This window comes from Musa acuminata, chromosome BXJ1-6 (genome assembly GCF_036884655.1).
Source record: "Musa acuminata AAA Group cultivar baxijiao chromosome BXJ1-6, Cavendish_Baxijiao_AAA, whole genome shotgun sequence".
Classification (NCBI taxonomy): Eukaryota; Viridiplantae; Streptophyta; class Magnoliopsida; order Zingiberales; family Musaceae; genus Musa; species Musa acuminata.
In genome coordinates this window covers 37,233,382-37,256,122 of record NC_088332.1, presented here as the reverse complement: position 1 = coordinate 37,256,122, position 22,741 = coordinate 37,233,382, and the positions used below count along the sequence as shown (strand labels likewise).

Sequence of the window (22,741 nt, the reverse complement as noted above, 5' to 3'; positions counted from 1 at the left end):
ATTATTCGGATGCTCTAATCCATTAAGACAGATAATTCTCCCACCTGCACCTTCACTATCTTGTTGCTTTGAGATTCCATGTCATGATTCCAAGCCATTTCACACTATTCCAGCTTCCTTTGCACAAGGTCGAGACAAGAAAATGCTAGAGTGAGGAAAACTTTGTACCTGCCCTTCTACCCTTTTATGATTGGAGCTAATGACCGGGCCCCGCGCGGCATTCATGCGGGTAACTTAAAAAGCGTCGTGGTGCTCGTGCGCGTCCCTGTGGGTCCCACCAGAAGCGCCCACGAATCGGATGCGAGACGCATGCCTTCAACGTCAGGATATCACCAAAACATTACCATCGAATCGCCGTTGGATTGTATTTTCTCGCATCTTAAAGCGAATCCAATGGTTGAAAGTCTATGTCGTGGACGGCTCATATGTTGGGGAGCTCACCCGACAAGATTCCCAGAAGGGAATCCACACTCCTCCTATAGCCTCTTCCTTGGCTTCCGGCTGAGTGCCGGCACATAGTGCGAGCCCCGTACACAAACGTCGACGAAACCCTCGTTCGATCTAATTAGTGATGGAGGACACACCGGCGGAGAATTCCCCCAAGCTTCCGGTCCCTGGCCGCCGTAACATCCTCATCACCAGCGCCCTCCCCTACGTCAACAACGTCCCCCACCTTGGAAATATCATTGGGTGTAATTTCCCTATCAGTTCTTTGTTTTGTTGCTTTTCATCCTAAAAATGATTTTTTTGTGGATTGTTTCGGCGTTGTGAGGATGAAAATGAGACCTTTTCTTGCATTTTGGGCAAAGGCGTTTTGAGTGCGGATGTGTTTGCTCGATATTGCCGGTTGCGGGGCTATAATACGATTTATATATGTGGGACGGATGAGTATGGAACCGCTACGGAGACAAAGGCTATGGAGGAGAATTGCTCTCCCAAGGAAATCTGTGACAAGTTTGTACCTCCCTGATAAGCTCTGTTCTACTCTGCTTTCAGTAGGCCTTTTTGTTTTTCCATTTTAATAAAAAATCCCGGCTTGCTAGTGATGATTATAAGTTTCTTAGATGAGGTTCTTACCAATTTAAGCTTGTGTACTTTCACCAACTTTTTATGGTATAAACATAAAGTTAGTTGCATCAAATTTGGTTTTTAAGTTTGAAATCACTATTGCTAAATCTTTGTGCCCACAAAAGATAAACTTTTCTTAGTCCTTTTTGCTAATGGACAATCAAATTTCTCCATTCATATATATGTAGAACTTCGGTGATATTATCATATTCTTTTTCTCATGCAAAGCATAGGAAATTAGTGGTGAATTAGGTTGCTTCCCTAATCCAAGATTTCTTGTGTTTTTACAAATGCCTTTTGTTTATAATTTAGGTACCATGAAATTCATAAGGAGGTCTATAAGTGGTTTGACATAAGCTTTGATGAGTTTGGACGCACATCCTCTCCACAGCAGACTGAAATCTGCCAATCAATTTTTCACAAATTGTTGGAGAATAATTGGCTATCTGAAAAGACCATGCTGCAGGTATTTCTTTCGTTTTGTACGTTTGTTGATTGAATCAAATAAGTTCCTTCTTGGCATAAGTCTGTTTTGCCTTGCTGTTTGTTAAATTGTTTGAAAATTATATGCAGCTCTATTGTGATACATGCCAACGCTTCTTAGCTGATCGGCTTGTGGAGGGAACATGCCCTACATTGGATTGCAATTATGAATCTGCACGTGGCGATCAGTGTGAAAAATGTGGAAAATTGTTAAATCCAACTGAACTGATAGATCCCAAGTGCAAGGTAAATTACATTTTCATGATCTTTATGTGCAAGTCTCTTTGTCTTAAATCCTTGAGTAAATAAATATTAAATTATTCTTTGGTGTATTTTGACCCAAGGTTGCTGACTCTTCAGGTATGCCAAAGGACTCCACACATATGTGACACAGATCATTTGTTTTTAGAGCTACCCTTGCTGAGGAAAAAATTGGAAGGCTATATTGACAGTATGTCGATAACTGGATCTTGGAGCCAAAATGCAATTCAAGCAACACAAGCATGGCTGAAGGAAGGCCTGAAACCTCGCTGTATTACAAGGGATCTAAAATGGGGAGTTCCTGTGCCACATGAAAAGTATAAAGACAAGGTTTAACAAATTACATATGTTGATTCAGGCTTAATTATGCTTGCAGATTAGACTGGTCCCTTGTTAATGGATCATATTTTGCTTATGCTTCCAGATGTTTGAATGATTGTTGGATTATCTTTTAAGTAATGTTCAACTTTTAAAATTGATTGATATTCACCTGTCTAGGTATTCTATGTGTGGTTCGATGCCCCAATTGGGTATATCTCAATCACTGCATGCTACACTCTCGAGTGGGAGAAATGGTGGAAGAACCCTGAAAATGTGGAGTTGTATCAGTTCATGGGCAAGGATAACGTGCCATTTCACACGGTAAACTGTATTAATTCTTTGATTGTAATTACTGACTGACCTCTTACATGGCAAAACTACATCACATTATTTGATTTTATGTGCTTTCTGTAACCAATACCTTATTTTGCACATATTTGTTATTGTGTTAGTTTGTCATCAAGAGCTTACTTTTATGTATAGTGTGTTGCTTATCTGGGTGTTATCTATCTCATAGCTATTGGCATCTTTTGCTTTCTATTCTCCAAGTTTTTGAATATGATATGAGCATATTGTTCAAAATTGAATTGAAATCACGTCTTTATATAAGAGTTTTTATTTGTCAGTTGTTTATAAGTAATATCTCACTATAATTAGTGACGTTATATCTGCATTCATTTTGAATTTTGACACATGGTTAGCATAACATTTATCCACTAGGAATTCATCAGATCTTAGTACCACCTTTGACAATGAATTTTCTATGATGTCATAGAAGAATTATATTTGTTTTAAGAAGAATTATATTTTTGAACATCCAAAGTTAATGATGCTAGAATCATTGTCTATGCACCATAAACAAAAATTCTATCTAGTAATGACCTTGACATTAAGGATCTTAGGAGTTAGGACTATGCTATGTATTTGCAGACATAAGATGAACATGCTAGCTAGATATCAATGCATCTGACAGCTCTATGCCTGTAAGTACATGCATTCACCCATGTCCATCAAGGTATCCAGCTGGCCACATTGCAATCCTTGTTTAGTTTAATACTGTATTGTAGTAGTCAGTGATTTAAAAAGGCGCTTGGGCGCTCGCCTAGGCGCTCGGGCGAGGCGAGGCGAGGCCCGAGCGCCTCACTAATCTCCCAGGCGGCGTGCTTCAAACAGGCGCCGCCTGGGCCCTCGCCCGAGCCTAGGCACTGGGCGCTTCGAGCGAGCGCCTAGGTTAACCAAGGCGACCAAACCAGGATTTTAGGTCTGGTTCGATCCTGGTTCGATCTCTGATGGTTAGTTGGTTCAATCGAACCAACTAAAATCGATATAAGTGAGAACCCAACCCAAACCTTCGCCGCTGCCGTTGCCGCACCCGATCCCGATCTCGCTGCTCGCCACTATCGCTGCTCGCAAACGCTGCCTCTGTCGCCACCCGCTGCTCACCGCTCCTGCTCCCGCTACCGCTACTCGCCGCTATCGCTGCTCACAAACGCTACCTCTGTCGCCGCTCGCGCTTCCCGCTGCTCGCTGCTGTCGCTGCTCGCAAACGCTGCCTCTATCACCGCTCGCGCCTCCCGCTACTCGCCGCTCCTGCTCCCGCTACCGCTACTCGTCGCTGTCGCTGCTCACAAACGCTACCTCTGTCGCCGCTCGCGCCTCCCGCTGCTCGTCGCTCCTGCTGCTCGCCGCTATCGCTGCTCGCAAACGCTGCCTCTGTTGCCGCTCGCACCTCCTGCTACTCCTCACTCCTGCTCCCGCTGCCACTGCTCGCCGTTGTCGCTGCTCGCAAACGCTACCGCTAGTGCCTCCCGCTGTCGCTGCTCGTCGCTGTCGTCGCTCGCGCCTCCCACTGCTCACCACTCCTGCTGCCGCTACTGCTGCTCGCCGCTGTCGCCGCTCGCCGATGCCGCTTCCACTTTTCTTAGTCAGCAGGCTCAGCACCCCTTTACACTTCCTTTTAACAGTATACGTATACTGTATATTGTTAATATTATTAAGTTTATTTAAAATAATTAATTTTCAATACTGTTAATAGATTAATAATATATTATTTTGATTTTAATACTGTTAATTTTTATTTATTTGAAATTATTGCTAGGTTTCTTAATACTGTTAATTTTATATCTTAGATTTTCTTAATTTAATAGCATATTTTTATTTAAAATTTTAAATAATTATATTTATTAATTATATTATATATTTTTTATATTTTAGCCTCTCGCTTCGCTCGGGTGAGCGCCTAGCGCCTCGGGCGTTTTTTGACCTTGGCGCCTTTTGGCGCCTAGCGCTTTTTAAATTACTGTAGTAGTGAATTCATCAGTCATCACATCTGTTTTCATTGGTCATCTACCCTAACCTTTCAGTCGATCTCCCTTGGTTTCCTCTAATGAGTCAAGCCTCAACTGAACTAGGTCTCTGCACTATCTACTTTTATTTCGCTCGTTCCCTTCTAAGGAGCTACATTCCATCCATCCTGAATTCAAGATAATCTCGAGCCCAATCAGCATGCATAAATGCAGTTATATCAATCTTATCTGCTGCTTTAAAATACTCTTTTGAATGATCTAAAGATATTGCAATCTTTTTCTCTCGGAGTCTGCATAAACTTACTTACCACTCCTACATCAAAGGCAATGCCTAATCTGGTCACTTTCAAATAAATGAGCTTTCAAGCAATGTATATGGGTCCAGGATTCTAAAAAGCTTTCCCTTCATCTTTACTAAAACTTGTTATATTTTTGGGTTTTCAAGTTGTGATATGGCATTTTATTGAAGTGGGATAGCTAACTCGGCCAGTAGTGCCTTGTACATGCATACTTATGTGCCTAGTTACATAAATGGGCATGAGACAGGCTAAAAACACATACAGTGTTTTTACCTCACTAGCATATGTCATGCAATGGCATTTGCATATATATGCAGTTATTCTCATAAATACCTTTGGTAATATGCACCAGCCATTTATTCCAGCTATTATAACCTTTGACAACTTGTTTATACTTATTTGTATTTATCTATTTTTCCTCTTAAATGTTCATGATATTGATGTTTATTTCCAGGTAATGTTTCCTTCCACACTGATTGGAACCGGTGAAAAGTGGACGATGATGAAGACCATAAGTGTCACAGAGTATTTAAATTATGAAGCAGGTATTGTTGTCCAACCTTTGGGTGTATTTTGCATTCTATATTTGTCATGAACATGTAAAATTTACGATCATCCTTTCAACCAAGAATTCCCATTTGGATGCCCATATAGACTGGGTGGCAGTCAGGTTAATTCATGCATTGGCACAAATACTATTTGCCTTTCTATGTGGACAAAGTTGTGCCAAAGAACAAAAAGAAAGAAAAGACAAATAGAAGAGAGAAAGGAAGAAAAAACAGAAAAGGAAAAAGGCAAAGAAGCCATAAATTATGAGGAATTTATATTTTGCTCAATGGTGGGAAGAGTTGCATGTAGCTGACCCCAAATAGTTGAGATATGATGGCTTGTTCATGTCGTTGTATACCTAGGAATCATAAGATGATTGCCTCTGATGCCTCTATTTGATTAATCTTGCAATAGAAATTTATTATAATTTTTTTCCCTTGGTGTTGTTGCCACATAAAAGAACTTTTCTAATATGACCATGACAATTTCACGGCTACCTACAACCGAACCAGAAATTTGTTTTGAAGCATATTAAAACATATTAAAGCATATTTGAACTGTCCCAATCCATGATGCAGTTTGGACATGGACCAATTTGTGCCAATTTGAATATCAATGCATTGAAGATATTTTGTTGATTGAGGGTGAAATATGTCAGAATTCTTGTTTGGTTTGATGCTTTAATTCATATACAAGAATAATATTATTTGATCATCATTTTGCTTGCTAGCAAAATGACAGAATTTTAATTGTCTGTTCTTCTAGTCATATTGTCCTACAGGTGTTCCAACCTATTCCTCCATTCCATTGACTACTTGTCAGTCCAAAGTGAACAAACTAACTAATAAGGTAGCACTAGCTGCTTCATTTGATGTCCTCCATCAAGGATATTTACATCAAAAATAAACTCTCTGGTTCAAGGACTTCGTGATGGAAGAAAAATCAGAACTTGAAGGATGAATTGACTTCCAAATGACAAGAAGAATAAAGAGAAGTAGATACTTGGTTTATATTTAGCACTTCAACAGGCATGGAGCTCTCTGGTGGCTTGTTGTCTTCCATGTTTGCTTGGGTTACCATATCTGCAAAGGAGCACCATCACCCTTAACAACCTACCCATGACTTGTGACACATGGTACCGTTGCATGGATATGATGGACCATGCTTGTGGAATGTAATGGCATCTTTTACTGTTTCACTGCAACCAAGATCCAGAGCACTGTGTAGTTGCTTGAGGTTCAACAAATTTGAATGACATAGTTGTCCAAGGTGCAATAGTTCCAGCATATCATGCCCCCTTTAGTGAATGCTTGGAAATTCGGAATAAAATCTAGTTGCTTCTTTTTATGCAAACTGGGTTAGAATAAAATTCAAAAACTTAAGCTATTAAGAAAGGACCCAACATATTCATAAACTCTAAAGTCATCCTTTTGTTGTAAACCGGGCTAGCATGACATGTAAAATTGAACCCAATTGCGTGGTACTAGCAAAATAGGAAAAAGAATATTAAACCAACATTAATTAAGCACTGAATGAAATAAATAGGGGAAGATATTGAATTTGAACACACAACCTACTTCGATACCATGTTAAAGATTTTGATTGGATTATTACTAATCCAAAAGCTTAAGTCCTTAGGAAAGGACCCTACATATATAAAATCTAACAAGAGTTTATTATGATGTACTTTAAACTGATTTTTTTAAACAGTATAATGGCAGCTAATATATGAGATTTTCCTTTCTTTTTTCATGTGTTCATGTTGTTTCTTTGTTTGGCAGGAAAATTTTCTAAAAGTAAGGGTGTTGGAGTTTTTGGTAATGATGCAAAGGATACAAATATTCCCACAGAAGTGTGGAGATACTACTTGCTTACTAATAGACCTGAGGTGAGTTTAAAGGAAGAAGTTTAGTTATATTTTAATAGGCATATCAAATTTCTCATTTTAGCTCATTGTACTTGAACACTAAGTCCAATTGCTTTAACAAATTAGGTATCGGACACATTATTTACATGGTCAGACTTACAGGCTAAGCTGAATAGTGAGCTGCTGAATAACTTGGGCAATTTTGTGAATCGTGTATTGAGCTTTATTGCCAAACCAGAAGGTTAGATGTTGATGATGTTAGAAATCGCTGTAGTTGCAGTACCTGAGATATTACTGCATCCTTTTACATTTAGTTACAAAATCATTCTTAAATAGTATATCTTCTATATGATGGAGCTTCATCTGTATATATATTCAAAGATCAATGATCAGTATGTATTGCTAAAGAATACCTTACATATTGGCATATATTTGGCCTTTATTTTGTTTGTTATAATCAAGGTCTGTCATACCGAATCGTACCGCCCGGTACGGGCGGTACGTACCGGTCCGACAGACCAGCGGTACACAGACCGCCTGGTACCGGTTCGCACTGTAGCACTATAGCCGTGCACTGTTGTGCACTATTGCAGTGCACTGTTACAGTAGCAGTACAATGTACTGGTACACTGTAGCAATACCGGTACGGTACGGTATTACGAACCTTGGTTATAATACTAATTTATTTGATACTATTATGTGATTGGATGCTTTGGTACAATTTTTATATGACCAGTTGGAAGTTCTACCCGTCTGAGGTCATTAATTATTTGTTTGGGATATTTTCAGTCTGAGTAGCTATGTCTAGTAGATCTCGCCCAGTGGAGCCTTTACTTTAATGGTACAAAATATACTCGTTTAGGCTGGTCCCCAGGATAGAAAATGTTGCTACAAAGTCGAGTTAATAGCATTAACCGATAAGTAGGGCAATAAAGGAATACTTTATTTCATTTCATGCACATCGCATATAATATATTAATTTAGACATTCCATCTACTGTGCATAACATATAAGTTTTGAATGTTGCTTGTTTTATCTAACTCGCATAATATATAATATATTAATTTCATATAAGAGATTTGCAAAACACAGCTTCTAAACTCATCTAGATAGCATATAAGGAAATAACCTCATTTGTATAGTGTGCATAGCATATAATAGATGAATGTAATATATATTAATTAGGTTCAGTGTGAAAACACTGAACCTAATTAGTACTTTATTATTAAATTAGTTCTATGATGGGCCTATCAGTAGTAGTTTTTGTTTCAAGGTACATGCTTTCTCACCAATGTCACAGTTTGTATAAGTACTAGCAAGATCTATCATGTAGAAGCTGAGCATGTTCCAGCTCTTTGTCATATAGCACTGGCACCATGGAAGCATGTTAAGTTGGTCAACTCTCCAAACAACTAATTATCATGATAAATAAGAACCAAGGTTTAAATCTCAGTGCAGTGCGGATATTGTTTCTGGGGAAGGAAAATCATGCTGGAAATTTTTTTCTTTTTAAACATAACTGGATTTAAATAGTAAGTAGTCTCTTTCTTAGTTGGCATTTTTGATAAAAATTGTCATGATGCAGCTCAAACCTGAAGACCCTTTGGTCAATTTGGGGTTTAGCCAGGATCTAGTCGACCCTATTTCGGTCTTCGACCGTCAAAAAGGAAAAAATAGGAAATAAATTCAGCTTGAGATGGTATGGCATAGGCTTCTAATGCATATGATCTCCTTAGTGGCTCAAGAAGAGGCAAATCATGTTAAAGGGATGAAAAGGGTAGCTCAATCTTAACAAAAAATGGAGGGAAAAGACATGTTCAACCCATTGCTAGTTACTTCAGAAAAGGAGGGGCTGACTTGCAGTGAGAAAGTTTAGTTTTGTTTCATTTCTTAATAAGTTTCTTATATTTTCATCACTTTATTTAGTTGATATCTTACAGGTTCTCTAGAGTTCTATTTTGACAATAATTAGTGTCCAATAGTCCTAGTGGACGTTATATATCACAGAAGTTATATGGCTGTTAGAAGTTATATTTGGAGAGTTATGAATTTCTGGTGTGATGAGGTTTATAGAAAAAGAGAACTATTATCTCACAAATATAAAGAATGCAACAAGGCTTGAAATATCAGTCTAGTGTCAATACTAGTTGATAGGCAGACTGGTACGGATTGTCATGGGTTGGTGTCACTGAGATCTAAGAGAAAAGGGAGACAAGATAAAAAGGAGGAAGAGGGGAAAATGGAGGAAAAATAGCAAAAGGTGGACTGGTGGAGGAAACAAGGAGAAGAGAAGGTATGGCAGAGGATACAAAGAAGGCACCAGCAAAGGAGGAGGCATACTATAGAAGGGGATAATGGTGATGCAGTGGGAAGGAGGAGCAAGAGAAGGGAAAATGAGGGGAAGAAAGAGAGGGAACACATGAAAGAAAGAAATAAAGAAAGCAGAATGAAAAGAAAAGGACAATTGTAAAACAATTGTAAAAAATTGGTAGTTTGGTACTAACTAGGAGATAAGCTTTCATTTTAGTACATTTTAATGCAAGCATGTTTACAATCCAATCAGCCCAATATGGTAAACTTACCAGACAATACAGCCCATATCTGATCAATTGGGTGAATCATTCAGTTTGCATCCTAATTGGCTATTGGGCTAGTAAATACTGACGTCTACCAATTGGTATGAGCAGTATTCAAAAGCTTGTTGTGCTATATAATGTGTGGTTTTAAACCCTTTAAGATTGGCTTGAGATTGTTATTTTTGTAAAAATAACAAGATTACTTTTATTTTCCTTATTTTAGTTCCTTATATAATAGGTTTGTTGGATCCTCTTCATCTCAAAGTAGAGAGGCATTTGTTAGGATTGTCATATATTAATGAAACATGAAACATCTCATAGCATCTGACTATTATATTGTGTTTACAAACAAGATGTATAAAATTTGTATAACTAAGACAAAAAAATATTGATATAGATGTGCGAAGTTACTAGGAAAGAAAGAGAAAAAAAGATTTTGATTCATGAATAATTATACTTAGCCTTGATAAAGATATAAATGAGGGAGAATCATCTAAAATTTTGTGAAAGCATTCAAAGACTGACTGAGAGATGCTGTGCTTATTAGATAGGTGAGTTACTAATACTAGTGGTATGAGGAGATGTAAAGAGAGATCTAAGAAAACCTTGAAATCATCAAAGATTTGAATGCTCTTGCGATCAACTCTATAGAAAATAAATGAATGAAGCACATAATTGTCTTTCTTAAGGATTTGTGTCTATATAAAAAATAAGCCCACATTTGATTGTCACTCTCTTCTTAGCATAGCCCAAAATCCAAAATAAATATATGGACAACCATATTCTTGGTAAAAGAAATGTTAAGGGCTTGCTTTTACCTCAACCGGCTCAATTGAAAGGTAAAATCCAGGAGAGCTTCATAATTGTTGCAACAATTTATAATTGAGGTCCCATAGCAAAAGGATCTCCGTAAAATGGCAAAATTCCAAATTCATTAATATGGTTACAATGTTACAATACCTGAGATAATCTTGTTAGTGTACAGGAGGTACACCATCGTAGCATTTATTAGGTCACACTAGCCCAAGAACTACTGTGGAACAAACATCAAGGACATAGTTTAACATGCGTGAGACACGTCATCAGTAATAAGCTTCTAGTTCCTTATAAAAGGTCTATTTAAATTATTCTTGGAAAAGAATAGTCATTTATGGAACAAGGCATATCCTGATGCCTTTTGGTACCATTGAATGATGTACAGTGTGGCATACATTCCCTTATGATGATTAACACATGCCAAAAATTGGGAAATGCATGTGAAGGCACAAGTCCAAATGATGCTTGTATATACCTTACTAGCATAAAATACATGATACTTGTGCCTATTTCTACAAGAATGCTTGTGTTGAAATACGGGTGCTTTGTTAAGCTGACATGCATCATTTGTATTGATATACAAATATGATGTATTCTTGTGCCTAAGCTGAAAGTTTGAACAACTTCTTGAGGGCTCCCACTTATATTTTGATATACATTTTAAATGTTTAAAAGAAATGACATATATAAAGGTCTACATTGTTCAATTCACCCCTTCTGATATAGCAAGCAACAAAGAACAACCTTGTTCTGGATGACTTCTCTTGGCTTTTCTGATAGTGTTTGTTCCGATTAAGTTTTGCAAATCTAAATTCTGACAATAATGCCATAACACCAACTAACAAGTTAATGGAACTTTTTCATTTTTGATGAGCTAATCTACCAACTGCTATGGTATCATAAATCATGGAACCAAGCCAAGGAAATATACTTGCTCACTTGTTTAGGTCCTTTACCTGAGTTGCCAACTATACTAAAGGCTCCCAACTTTTTTAGCATAATATTCAAAGTATTCAATGATCCTTTGGGTAAAAAAAAAAAATCTAGTGGAAAATCGTCTTTGAAAATCTAGTGCCAGAGCAGTGGGGATATCCCAGGTGGAGCCATCATTAGAAAAGGATGTCCCCAGATTGTGGAGGATAGACTATGAAAGCCCATGCAAAAGGTTCTCTCCATTGATGTGGCAGGGCTGAACATAGAAGGGCTCACATAGTAGCCCATTGCTTTGGCAAATGTCTTGCACCCAAGGCAGGAGTTCATTCACTTGAGTTGTTAGTTGGTTGATGGCTTGATGCTAGAAGATTGCATGTGTAGGTGGAAGAACCACTAATGGAAAAGCCATGAATTAGAATATCTAGATTCGAAGAATAGTAAATTGTGTTTCATTGCTTACAATCTAACTAAGACAATTGCACATAATAGTTTTTCAAGTGAGCCATTCCCTCTGAATTTGTGAAAATATATGATTCATATGAACAAGGCAAGTACCAGCATCAAAGATCATGGTTGGGACTTGAAACATATCCCATCAGACATGCCAAGAATTTGTGAGTTGTACATTTCAAAGAAAATTTGTTAAAGTGCTTAAGTTAGTATAGGTAGCCCATTTCCCATGATTATACTAGTAATCATAATCATTTGTAGCTTCAAGTTAAAGTTTTTCTTGTAGTTGACATCAGTTTGTTGGTTAAAGCTTCTACCTCTATTCTGGCATAGATTATGCTGCCGAGACCTGCTTGATATTGCCACCAAATTCAGATTTCTCTACTAAACTTTGCAACTGCTTGTTTGGATGCTGCTGAATTGTATTCTATGTTACTACTTGCTCCTCAGTGCTCTAAAACAACTATCATTACGAATAGTTTTAGTGGCTACCCTGGCTGGAACTGAATATATCACTGTTCTTATTCATTTGTAAAGTTTCTGCAACTTACTTTTGTAATGTAAATGCTACCTATGACATTTCAACATTCTTTGTGGTTTCTTGTTTATGATGCCATCATTTCTGATGGGGATCATTGCCAATCATTTGTGTGCAACCTTAAATTTTAATTATGTTAAGCATTCAAATACTGCACTACGTATGCACAACATGTCCATGCCAAAAATAGTTCACAAATACTGGGTAGTGTTTGTTGTAGCATCAACTATTATGTAACACTAATGTATAGTATTTTCTGATTAATTGTCTTTCTCTGCAGGAGCAGGATATAACTCTATTGTTCCTGATGCTCCTGATGCAGAGTCACATAACTTGACAAAAGATTTAGGAGAGAAAGTTGGTAAATTGGTTGACCAATATCTTGATGCCATGGAAAAGGTGATTATGTTTTTCTTTTGTTTACCAATTAGATTATGAAACCGTCAGATGTGTCAGTTTGTGCTGGTGATTGGTTCTAATGGCTGAAATTAATATTGATAAAAAACATGTTCTGCTATATGACAGGTAAAACTAAAGCAAGGCTTGAGGACTGCAATGAGCATATCTAGTGAAGGTAATGCATATCTACAGGTACGTTACTTCTCATATTCTTTTTCTTTTTCTTTTCCTACTATGCAGATACTTATTGATGTGACTATGGAACTTCTATGACTTTATACGATATAGGAGAGCCAATTTTGGAAGCTTTACAAAGAAGACCCATCTTCTTGTGCCATTGTGATGAAGACATCAGCTGGTCTTGTCTACCTTCTTGCAACTTTGTTGGAACCCTTTATGCCTTCTTTCTCTATTGAAGTAATTTTTTTAAGACCCACTATTTCAATTTTCATTTTTTTGCAACATATAAGTTTCATAAGCATCCTCTGCAGATCAAACTTGTTCAGATTTGTGCGATCAATTGGATTTATATTACTTTTCCTTGCAACATGTAGGTGCTAAGGCAGCTAAATTTATCACCAAAAACATCTCTCTCATTCTGTAACGAGAAAGGAGAAACAGATGACAAAAAGAAACCTTGGAATTTTTTACCATCTGGACACAGGATATCGAAACCTGAACCACTATTTAAGGAACTGGTATGTAGTACTTGTGCATAGTACTTCCTCCTGTTTGTTCATCTCTACTACTTTTAAATTTTTGGTTATCTACTCCATTCAACTATTTAATATTGCAATCCAGAAAGATGAAGATGTGGAGGACTTTAGGATGAGATTTGCTGGTAGTCAAGCTGACAGAAAGGTGAAAGCAGAAGCTGATGCTAAAAAGATAGCCGAGCAGCTAAAGAGCACAAACATAACAGGTAGCAAGACTCATAGTCCATGTTGCATGAAACTTCATCTTTTTCTCAAATTGAGGTAACTCATTTATGTTCTGTTGGAAAAAACATAGTCAACTATTATAGTAATGACAACAAGGGAAATGTTTAGGAACACTGGAAAGACAAGTTACATATTAGATTATGTGTACTTTTACATTTGAAAGAGATGTCAACAGTGCTGCAAACAGTTTATTATGATTTCAAATACTTTGAAGTAAGGTTTACCATACCGAAGCATACCGCCCGTACTGGGCGGTACGTACCGGTCCGACAGGTTATCGGTACGTAGACCGTCCGGTACCGCTACAGTACTACAGTACTATACTGTAGTAATGCTACAGTACTATACTGTAGTAATGCTACAGTATAAAAATAAAAAAAATTATTCGGTATACCCTGATGTACCACCCGGTACACCGGTACTGTACCATACCGAGTCCGGGTCAAAATGCCGATACGGTACGGTACAGCGAACCTTGCTTTGAACAAATACAACCTTTGATGTTGCAAGTGAAGATTTGTAAAGGCCTTCTATGTTGGGGGCTCATAATCCTTGATAGGAACCATGATTTTAAATTCTGGTGGGTGTGGTAGGAATATGGACCTAGTACCATTTGGTATTTAAATTTTTAATTTTTCTTCAACTGAAACCTGCAGTTATGGGTCGGTATAGCATCCGATACACTGGCATGGATCTGGTAGATAATGAAATTAGTATCTGATCATGATTTAAATCTTAATGAGAACAAGATTCAAAATTTCACTATAGTAAATGCGAACTTCATTCATTATTTTGTAGTTTCTTTCCTATAATAATTTGTGGTGGAAGCCAGTAGTATATGCCAGTCTAAGGTTAGGTAAAAATGATATTTATAGTTGGGCTACTGCATAACCAGGTAATTGTAGTTCTGAAAAAAGAAATAATTGAATAAATTTTTGCATAAATGTTATAGTATTTTAACAACTGAATATGTTTTGTTGTGTACATTTCCGATAGGAATCTGTACCTGGTGTATGACAATACATGTATACCAGATAATTGCCCTTTTATTGATGTTAAAAAATGGTATGCTCTGGACGGATGTTTATATTTTCTTGCAATAGGTTTGATATATCTGAATGAAAGTTTCGAATGATAAAGCCTAGCAATACTACAAATTGACTACCAAGATGAATCAGTTATTCATGGGTGCTGTCACAGACAGCTCAACCAAACTTTACTTGCAAATGAAACATTGTTGGCAAACTCTCCTGAGCAGAGACATCTTGTCAAATTTCATTTGTTATCTTTGCAGAAGCCAATGCAAAGAAACAACAGTGCAAGCCAGAAGGCAGTCCAAAAGCAAAGCCTACCGAAACAGAGATACCAATTACAAAACTTGACATCCGTGTGGGTCTCATCAAGAAAGTTCAGAAGCATCCGGATGCTGACTCCCTTTACGTGGAAGAAATTGATGTAGGTGAGGAATCAACTAGAACAGTTGTTAGCGGACTTGTCAAGTACATTCCTCTTGAAGAAATGCAGGTCTTCTTTTTTCCTCACATTTATTCAGATTAAAGATAGTTTTTCCTTTATACTCATTTTTTAAGCTTTCACCTACTACAACCACTGAACTACAGAACCGGAAGGTTTGTGTTCTCTGTAATCTGAAACCAGCAACAATGCGGGGCATTAAGTCTCATGCAATGGTCTTGGCTGCATCCAGTGATGACCATTCCAAGGTAAGTCATGATGCACCCCGTGCTTTAGTTGTTAATTCTCTTCTTCCTATATCTTGCAGTAGTAAAGTTGGCTTCCAAGAGGGATATGGTATGTGAATTTTTTTGCTCCTGTAATCTGTTTCATAGGTGTGCTGTTGTGTAGATGATTTTTGTGTCTTCACGAGTACTCTTATTCTTTATTTGCAAACAATTTAGAGGATAAAATAACAATACTGTTCAAATGCTAAGTGATTATCATCTGAAACAATACAAATCAGTAGTCTCGTTTAAGTAGGGAATAGGGACATGTACATCAGTTGTTTCATGTTGGAGGACTTATGTTTAATTGTGTTAAAATATTTACCCTTGTAGTTCCTTCCTCTGGAAGACAAAAGTTAATTTAATAAACTATGTTGCATATTTTACATGTAGGATCTTTTTTTGCATTGTTGAGATGACCATGGCAAGTTGAGAATAAGAAAAGTATTGTCAAATATGGTTATTAGGTTTAGGCTTGCTCAGTAATGTCTCCACATTTGGTGAATTTACTGCATTAAACTGCATGATGCTCAGAAATTATGTTCAAACTGTCTGTAGTGGATCTATGACGATGCCTACATGGATAATGGTAATCAATTTATTTGAAGGATCCAAGCCAAAAATTTTAAATTAGATTTTTTTAATATATATTATTATAAAGAACTACATGGTTTTCATTGTGAATATTCATTGTGAGCATCAATTGTACCTCAATCCTTTATAGAAAAGAAAAGGAAAGAGAACATCAAACGTGAAGATTTAGTCAACATAAATCTGATGGATGGAACATATGGATATTTTCTGTTAAGAGTGCACTTGATACTTTTAGATAAAACATGGTTAAAAATTGGGTTTGCCATTTCGGGTATCGGACCCATCTCGAAGAATTGGTTAAAAATTGGGTTTGCCAAGTCGGTACGGTACATACCGGTGTACCAACACATTGTACGTCAAGGCATATCGATGGGGACTCGGGTGAGGCGTGTCTCTGTAACGAGTTGGACAAGTATATACCATCCATACCATACTGACTCTGGTGGTACAACAAACATTGGTTAAAAAACATTGGATCCTTAATTTGGCTTTCTAAATTTTTATATGATAATTAGTTTGAGAACACAACAACATGTATTTAAGCACCTAGAAGCTATTTGTCAGAGTTTTTGGATCATGGGAAGAAATTATAGAGTATAGATCAAGAAATTTAATTTCTCCTTAGTCGGTCTATGCCGATCATTATTTACTAATCCACGCATGAATCAATATGTGAACCACCACATTTTGGATGATGCAATCCAATCCGATCCAGTCTAAAAAAAAAAAGGATCTTTTAAAGCCTCGATTGGCCGAACCTTTAGGTCTCACAAATCGTGAACCCTCTCTATCTCCTTGCGCCATCATTTGATGCCACCCAATGGCTCGTCGTCAGCCTCTTTCCAGAATTTCTCCTCTTCTTTTCCATTGTCTCCTCATCCTTTACCTACTCATCTTCCTCCTCTCCTCCTTCCTTCTTCCTTTCTTTCTTCTATTTATTCCTCCTTATTTGTGTTCCATCTTCCTGTAAGAATAAAATACAGGGGACAAAGAGATGATTTTATTTGTAAGCGAAATATTGTTTCATGATGGATTCTACAATGTCCTCTTATCCTTTTTTTTTTTCTGCCTTGCAATTTTAAATGAGTTCTTTATAGCTTGATTAATTTGCTGTGAAAGCATCCAGTTCAGCTAATGGTACAGCTAATTGTACGAGAGGTTATCTATGATGTATTAACATGATAATTGAACTACAGGTAGAAATGGTCGATCCACCTGCATCAGCTGCTGTTGGTGAGCGAGTAACCTTCTCCGGATACTCTGGTGAGCCCGACAACATAATTAGTGCCAAGAGCAAGGTCTGGGAGAAGGTACAGTTGGACATGCATACAGATGCTGAGCTGGTAGCCTGCTACAAGGATGTGCCATTCATGACGTCCGCTGGGGTTTGCAAGGTCTCATCTATTGCAAACGGAATAATAAGGTAGAATCATATGTCCTTCTGTCCGTCACAGGACTCCATTGATGCTTCTTCTCACATCTTATCTTGTATCTATATAAATCGATGATACAACGATCCTCAAAGAGGAATTCATATTGCACTTCTAAATCTTGGTGTGTGCCAACATTTTACCCACCCACATACTCGATGTATATACTAGTGACTTTTTAATGAAATGTGTCGTTGTTGGATCAAATAACTTCATGTCTCAGGTCCAAATTCTTAGAATTGAATTTTATTTTCCCTTTTTTATTGCGAGATCAAATAACTTCATGACGAGGAATACTTAGCGGTTGTTCTTCTTCTACTCCCATTATTTTGTTTTCTTCATCTTTAGAAACAAGGGATTGAGACTCATCTCTCTTTCCATTAAAGATTAAAATAAATGAGGGGTATGTTAAATGAGAGATTCCTTGGTCTCACATGCAAACTTTGACTTGGATTCTTCCAAGTATGGTCCAACAAGAAGAAGAAGAAGAAGAAGAAGAAGAAGAAGAAGAAGAAGAAGAAGAAGAAGAGAGAAAAAGACAAGAGTCTTTTAAGAAGAATGTCTCGGACCCCACAGTCGTGTTTACAAGAACTGAGACTGTTTCGGTCCATTTCATCTCACACAAATAAAAATAGCAGCCACTACAGAACAAGAATGTGTCCTTGCACTACATGCCTTCCTTCTGTAGCTCTTAACCCATGTAAGACATAATAAATAGCAAGGTCAAATATGTATTTGCGTGTCAATTGTTTCGTTGAGAAACTTACTTCTCCTATATGAGGAATATAGTATTTGCTATCGATTTAGTTGATTTTATCGAAGATGTATTTGTAGAACTTTTTCAATCTTTTTTGTTGGGAATGATGTTGGTGATATCATCCCAACTCAATTCGAGTCTGACATGCGCTGTTAGTCTTTGGTCCCGTATGAGATATTTCATAACATTTATGGTGCCAACCGACATTGAGATCAAGTGGAAATAAAATAAGTGGAGAAGAAAAAGAAGAGTCAAATCTTGTTAATCATACTTTTATAGTCAATATTTTCTAACGATGAATGATTAGAGAAATATTCCTTATGTAGAGATCTGTTTTATTATTATTTTTTGGATTACGACGTCATTTGTCTGAGTTCTCATCAAAGATAAATATTTTTCTATTATATATATATATATATATATATGACATCCCCGTGAGGTCACATATATCACATGATCATCACAACACGTGAATCATCTTAGTACCTTAAAACCCCTGGTGGCACAACGTTGTATAGGACTTTTGAATAACAAGAAAAGTATTGCCGCTTGCTTCACTCGCTATTCATCGCTTGTTGCTAAGCACACATGATAAAAAATGATCAGTTTTTGAATTATTTTTATGTGTTACGGTGACTACAGTGAGTGACATGAAACGTCAATTATTTCAACACCTTAGAACCTCTCGGATAATAGAGATGGTGCTGCCCTATGCTTCGGTCGTTCTCTACCAATGAAACAAAAACACTTTGTGTCATGGAAAAAAAAAATCTAAAATAATTTTTTTTTATGTTGCTCGCTGAATATTTTTTAATGAAAAAATTAAGATAAAAGATCATAAAGGTAACAAGAGAGGAGGCTCAAAACAAATTGAGCTCCTCAATGCACTTAAACATCATCATAATGAAAGATGGCATTAATTAGTTAGCATAATTAGAACACGACGTGTGGTCTACAATGTGTCCGGTCCGGTTCTCCTTGCGATTGACCAAAGTCGCTGGGTTGCCCACCGCCGTCGTCCTCGGCGGTACTACCTTCAGCACCACCGACCCCGCCCCTATCTTGGTCCCCTCCCCGATCCTCACATTGCCCAGGATCTTTGTCCCGGCACCGAGGAGCACTCCGTCGCCGATCTTCGGGTGCCGGTCACCGCCCTCCTTCCCGGTGCCTCCCAATGTGACCCCGTGCAGGATCGAGACGTCGTCCCCGACCACCGTTGTCTCACCGATCACTACCCCGGTGGCATGGTCGAGCAGCACCCCAGCACCAATTCTAGCCCCCGGGTGGATATCCACTGCGAGGACTTCTGAGGTGCGGCTCTGCAACAACAGTGCCGTGGCCCGACGACCCTCAGTCCATAGCCGGTGGGCAACTCGATGTACCTGTAAGGCCTGAAAACCCTTGTAGTAGAGGAAGCAGTGCGCCATCTTGGCACAGGCCGGGTCGCGGCCCTTGGCGGCGCGTAGGTCACAGCGGAGAGCCCGCCGGATGTTCGGATCCTTCGTGAGAACCGATGAGATAAGCTCCTGGAGGGCGCAGCTGGGTAGGACGGTGGGGACGGCCAGCTTGCTGGCGAGGTGGGCCGAAAGAGCGGACTCAAGAGTTGCATGACAGAGGACGAGGTCGTAGTAGTGTTTGCGGAGGAAGGGCTCCTCCTCGGCGTCGGTCCGTGCCTCTTCCTGGATGGTGCACCAGACGTCGTCGACCATCAACTGGGAGAGACTAAGGCCGCCGACGAGGGAACCATTGAGGTGGAAGGAGCTGGGTTTGATACTGGCGGATTTGGTGCCGCAGCTCTGCACGCATGCAGCCATCACCTTGTAAGACATTTCATGCTGTGGAGAACTAAAGAGAGATGGGAGTTGAGATGGGAGTGTAGAAGTGGTGAGGATATTTATATGCATATGGTGTCGTGGGGTAAAGAAGGGGGGGAATGATGCAATTTAAGAGAAGTTTGAGGAGGAAGACGAAGAAAATGATATTTCAGTAATTTTTTACACTCGGAGTTTTCCCTCTTCCGCAAGAAATGAACAGCGCTCGTATTAAAATATACCTCCCGTGTGATTGGAGTACCTGACCGGGTCAGGGTGGGTCCGGGTATTGGTCATAGGCTAACCTCCAATCAGGAGTCAGGTGGGCGAGTGGTTTATGTAGGGATGAAGCGGGAGTCTGGGCGGGGCAATGGGCACGATACTCGTGTTCTTTCGGTGTTACCAACCAGGAAAAGTCTACTCCTAGTCGGTCGGTCAGCGAAGGCGGCTTCGGGCCATGGCTTCTTGCCAATAGAAACCGCTCCTTCCCCCGATTGGTGACTCGGTAAAGACTGGTGATCCGGAAGGATAGGGACTTAGGTCGCTAGGAACGGACTGTAACCGTTGGATCTCGATCGAACGGATCATAATAGAGCTGGAGAATCCCAGATGGAGAGGCGTAAACGACCTTCTAGTGGAGAGAGTGGCGTCTCGTCGGGAGCGGCGGCGGTTGACGGGCAGTTGACTATTATGGACGGTGGGACCAAACGGAGTGACGATTGAGAGACACCATCAAGAAAATAGTCAACGGATAATCTTGACCGGGATTCTGTATCATTATTGCTCTCTTTTAACTAATGGATCCCAAGATTTATGGCTGAGAGCTCATGGAGCTATGATATCTGATTTCTAGCCTTTGAAGGAAGATCTTCCTCATTGAGCAGTTTGGAGGTCTCTTCCTCATTGACTGTAGTTGATTTCGGGATTTTAATTTTGGACTGTGGACTTCTCTTGAATGCTAATTATGTCTTTTATAAGCTAAAATCTTGCCCAGCGAAGCAATAAAAGAAACTCATGTTTGGCGTATGTAAAAATTGTCTGCAAGAATAATATCTGCTTTTGTGTAGAACTTTTTCGCTATTACTTGCTTACATATTAGTATAAAACTAGCGTAATTTCTCTGCATATTTCTTAGCATAAAGCAGGAGATTTTGTGCTAGAAAAAATAGCTAGAATTTTTTTCGTGGAATGTCTATTTTCATTTCCTATCAATTATGTCTGTTTGATTTTTGTCAATGTGTTTGGACTATTTTTTTTTTTATGGCATTTAAATGTAGGCAAAACATCCACAAAATAGAATCAGTAAATGTATATGGAGTTTGCACAAGTTCACATGAGATTGCTTGTTTGCCTAACCAAAAGAATTGGTTATTAAAGCTTTTATTCCCTCAGCATTAATTGATCTGAGGTTTGCATTAATACCAATGTCACAATACCAAAAGCTAAAATATTCCATTACCACTATTATTGATCGATTATATACATGAATACCTCATCATAAGTTACATGTATCTTTGAAATTTTCTAATTTATGTTTCTTAAATTTAGGGAAGAAAAGATCAACTATTTCTATTCTACCTTTTAGATAATTTGAGGGTAATTCTAATAAATTGGCTATGACAATGTCACATGAAATATTGGAAGAGAGACTGAGTTAGATTGAGTAATCTAAAAATTATTATACCTTATAGATATATTGGGTTCTTTCCTAATAACTTATCATTTTCGATCATTTTAGGTTAAGAATATACAAAAGTTGATCATGTCTCATCTAACTGCTTAATCATTCAAAATGTTAGTGATTAAATAATTCGAATGGTATCAACCTATATGTATCTTTGAAATTTTCTAATTTATGTTTTTTTAAATTTAGGGAAGAAAAGATCAACTATTTCTATTCTACCTTTTAGATAATTTGAGGGTAATTCCAATAAACACAAGTTGGCTATGACAATGTCACATGAAATATTGGAACAGAGACAGAGTTACATCAGAAAGGTTGAGTAATCTAAAAATTATTATACCTTATAGATATATTAGGTTCTTTGATAAGACTCTAAAATCTTATCGTCGTCGCTCTAATACTAAATGATAAGATCCTAAAATCTTATCGTAAAAAAGAAGAAGAGAAAGGAGATGATAATAATCGCTTCGAGGGGATCGGCCTCCATGATCGCTTCAAGGGGATCGGTCTTCCTTGATCGCTTCGAGGGGATCGACCCTCCTTGATCACTTCGAGGGGATCGGCCTCCTAGGGTTTGTCAAAAGACAGAATAATATTTTTCATAGATAACTAAAAAGAAGCAGTTACATCCCTATTTATAGAGTTACACCCAAAGTTCATCAGAACTTGAACTCTAATAATAAATAAATATTAAATAAACCTCTATTTGACTTTAACTGAACCAAACCAACTCAATAAACAACTAGACTAAACAGATTCAATAAACATTATTCAAAAGCTCAGAAAAAGAATCCTAACAGTTCCTCCCTCTTCAAATCAGTATTGTCCTCAAGGCTGAGTAGCATCAATCTCGGGGAGCTTCTCTTTCAGCACTTTAGCTATAGACTATCTGCAACGCATCACAACCCATTGATCAAGT

General features: G+C 38.2%; 2 protein-coding genes across 2 annotated transcripts; one reads left to right on the top strand and one right to left on the bottom strand.

The window, feature by feature from the left end:
- The first annotated feature begins 451 nt into the window (after positions 1 to 451).
- Positions 452 to 17,780, top strand: LOC135676803 (probable methionine--tRNA ligase). The gene is made up of 17 exons (XM_065188392.1): positions 452 to 692; positions 810 to 954; positions 1,381 to 1,534; positions 1,642 to 1,797; positions 1,912 to 2,142; positions 2,311 to 2,454; positions 5,193 to 5,283; positions 7,069 to 7,175; positions 7,281 to 7,395; positions 12,748 to 12,866; positions 12,993 to 13,058; positions 13,155 to 13,283; positions 13,421 to 13,564; positions 13,668 to 13,788; positions 15,102 to 15,331; positions 15,427 to 15,528; positions 17,337 to 17,780. Exons 1-17 carry the CDS (start codon positions 572 to 574, stop codon positions 17,565 to 17,567), a joined length of 2,406 nt encoding a protein of 801 aa, XP_065044464.1. The 5' UTR covers positions 452 to 571; the 3' UTR covers positions 17,568 to 17,780.
- Positions 17,781 to 19,173: 1,393 nt separating this feature from the next.
- Positions 19,174 to 20,183, bottom strand: LOC135677806 (probable serine acetyltransferase 4). Its single transcript, XM_065190212.1, has one exon. The coding sequence runs from the start codon at positions 20,154 to 20,156 to the stop codon at positions 19,248 to 19,250; it is 909 nt and encodes a 302-aa protein (XP_065046284.1). The 5' UTR covers positions 20,157 to 20,183; the 3' UTR covers positions 19,174 to 19,247.
- Between the last annotated feature and the right edge of the window lie 2,558 nt (positions 20,184 to 22,741).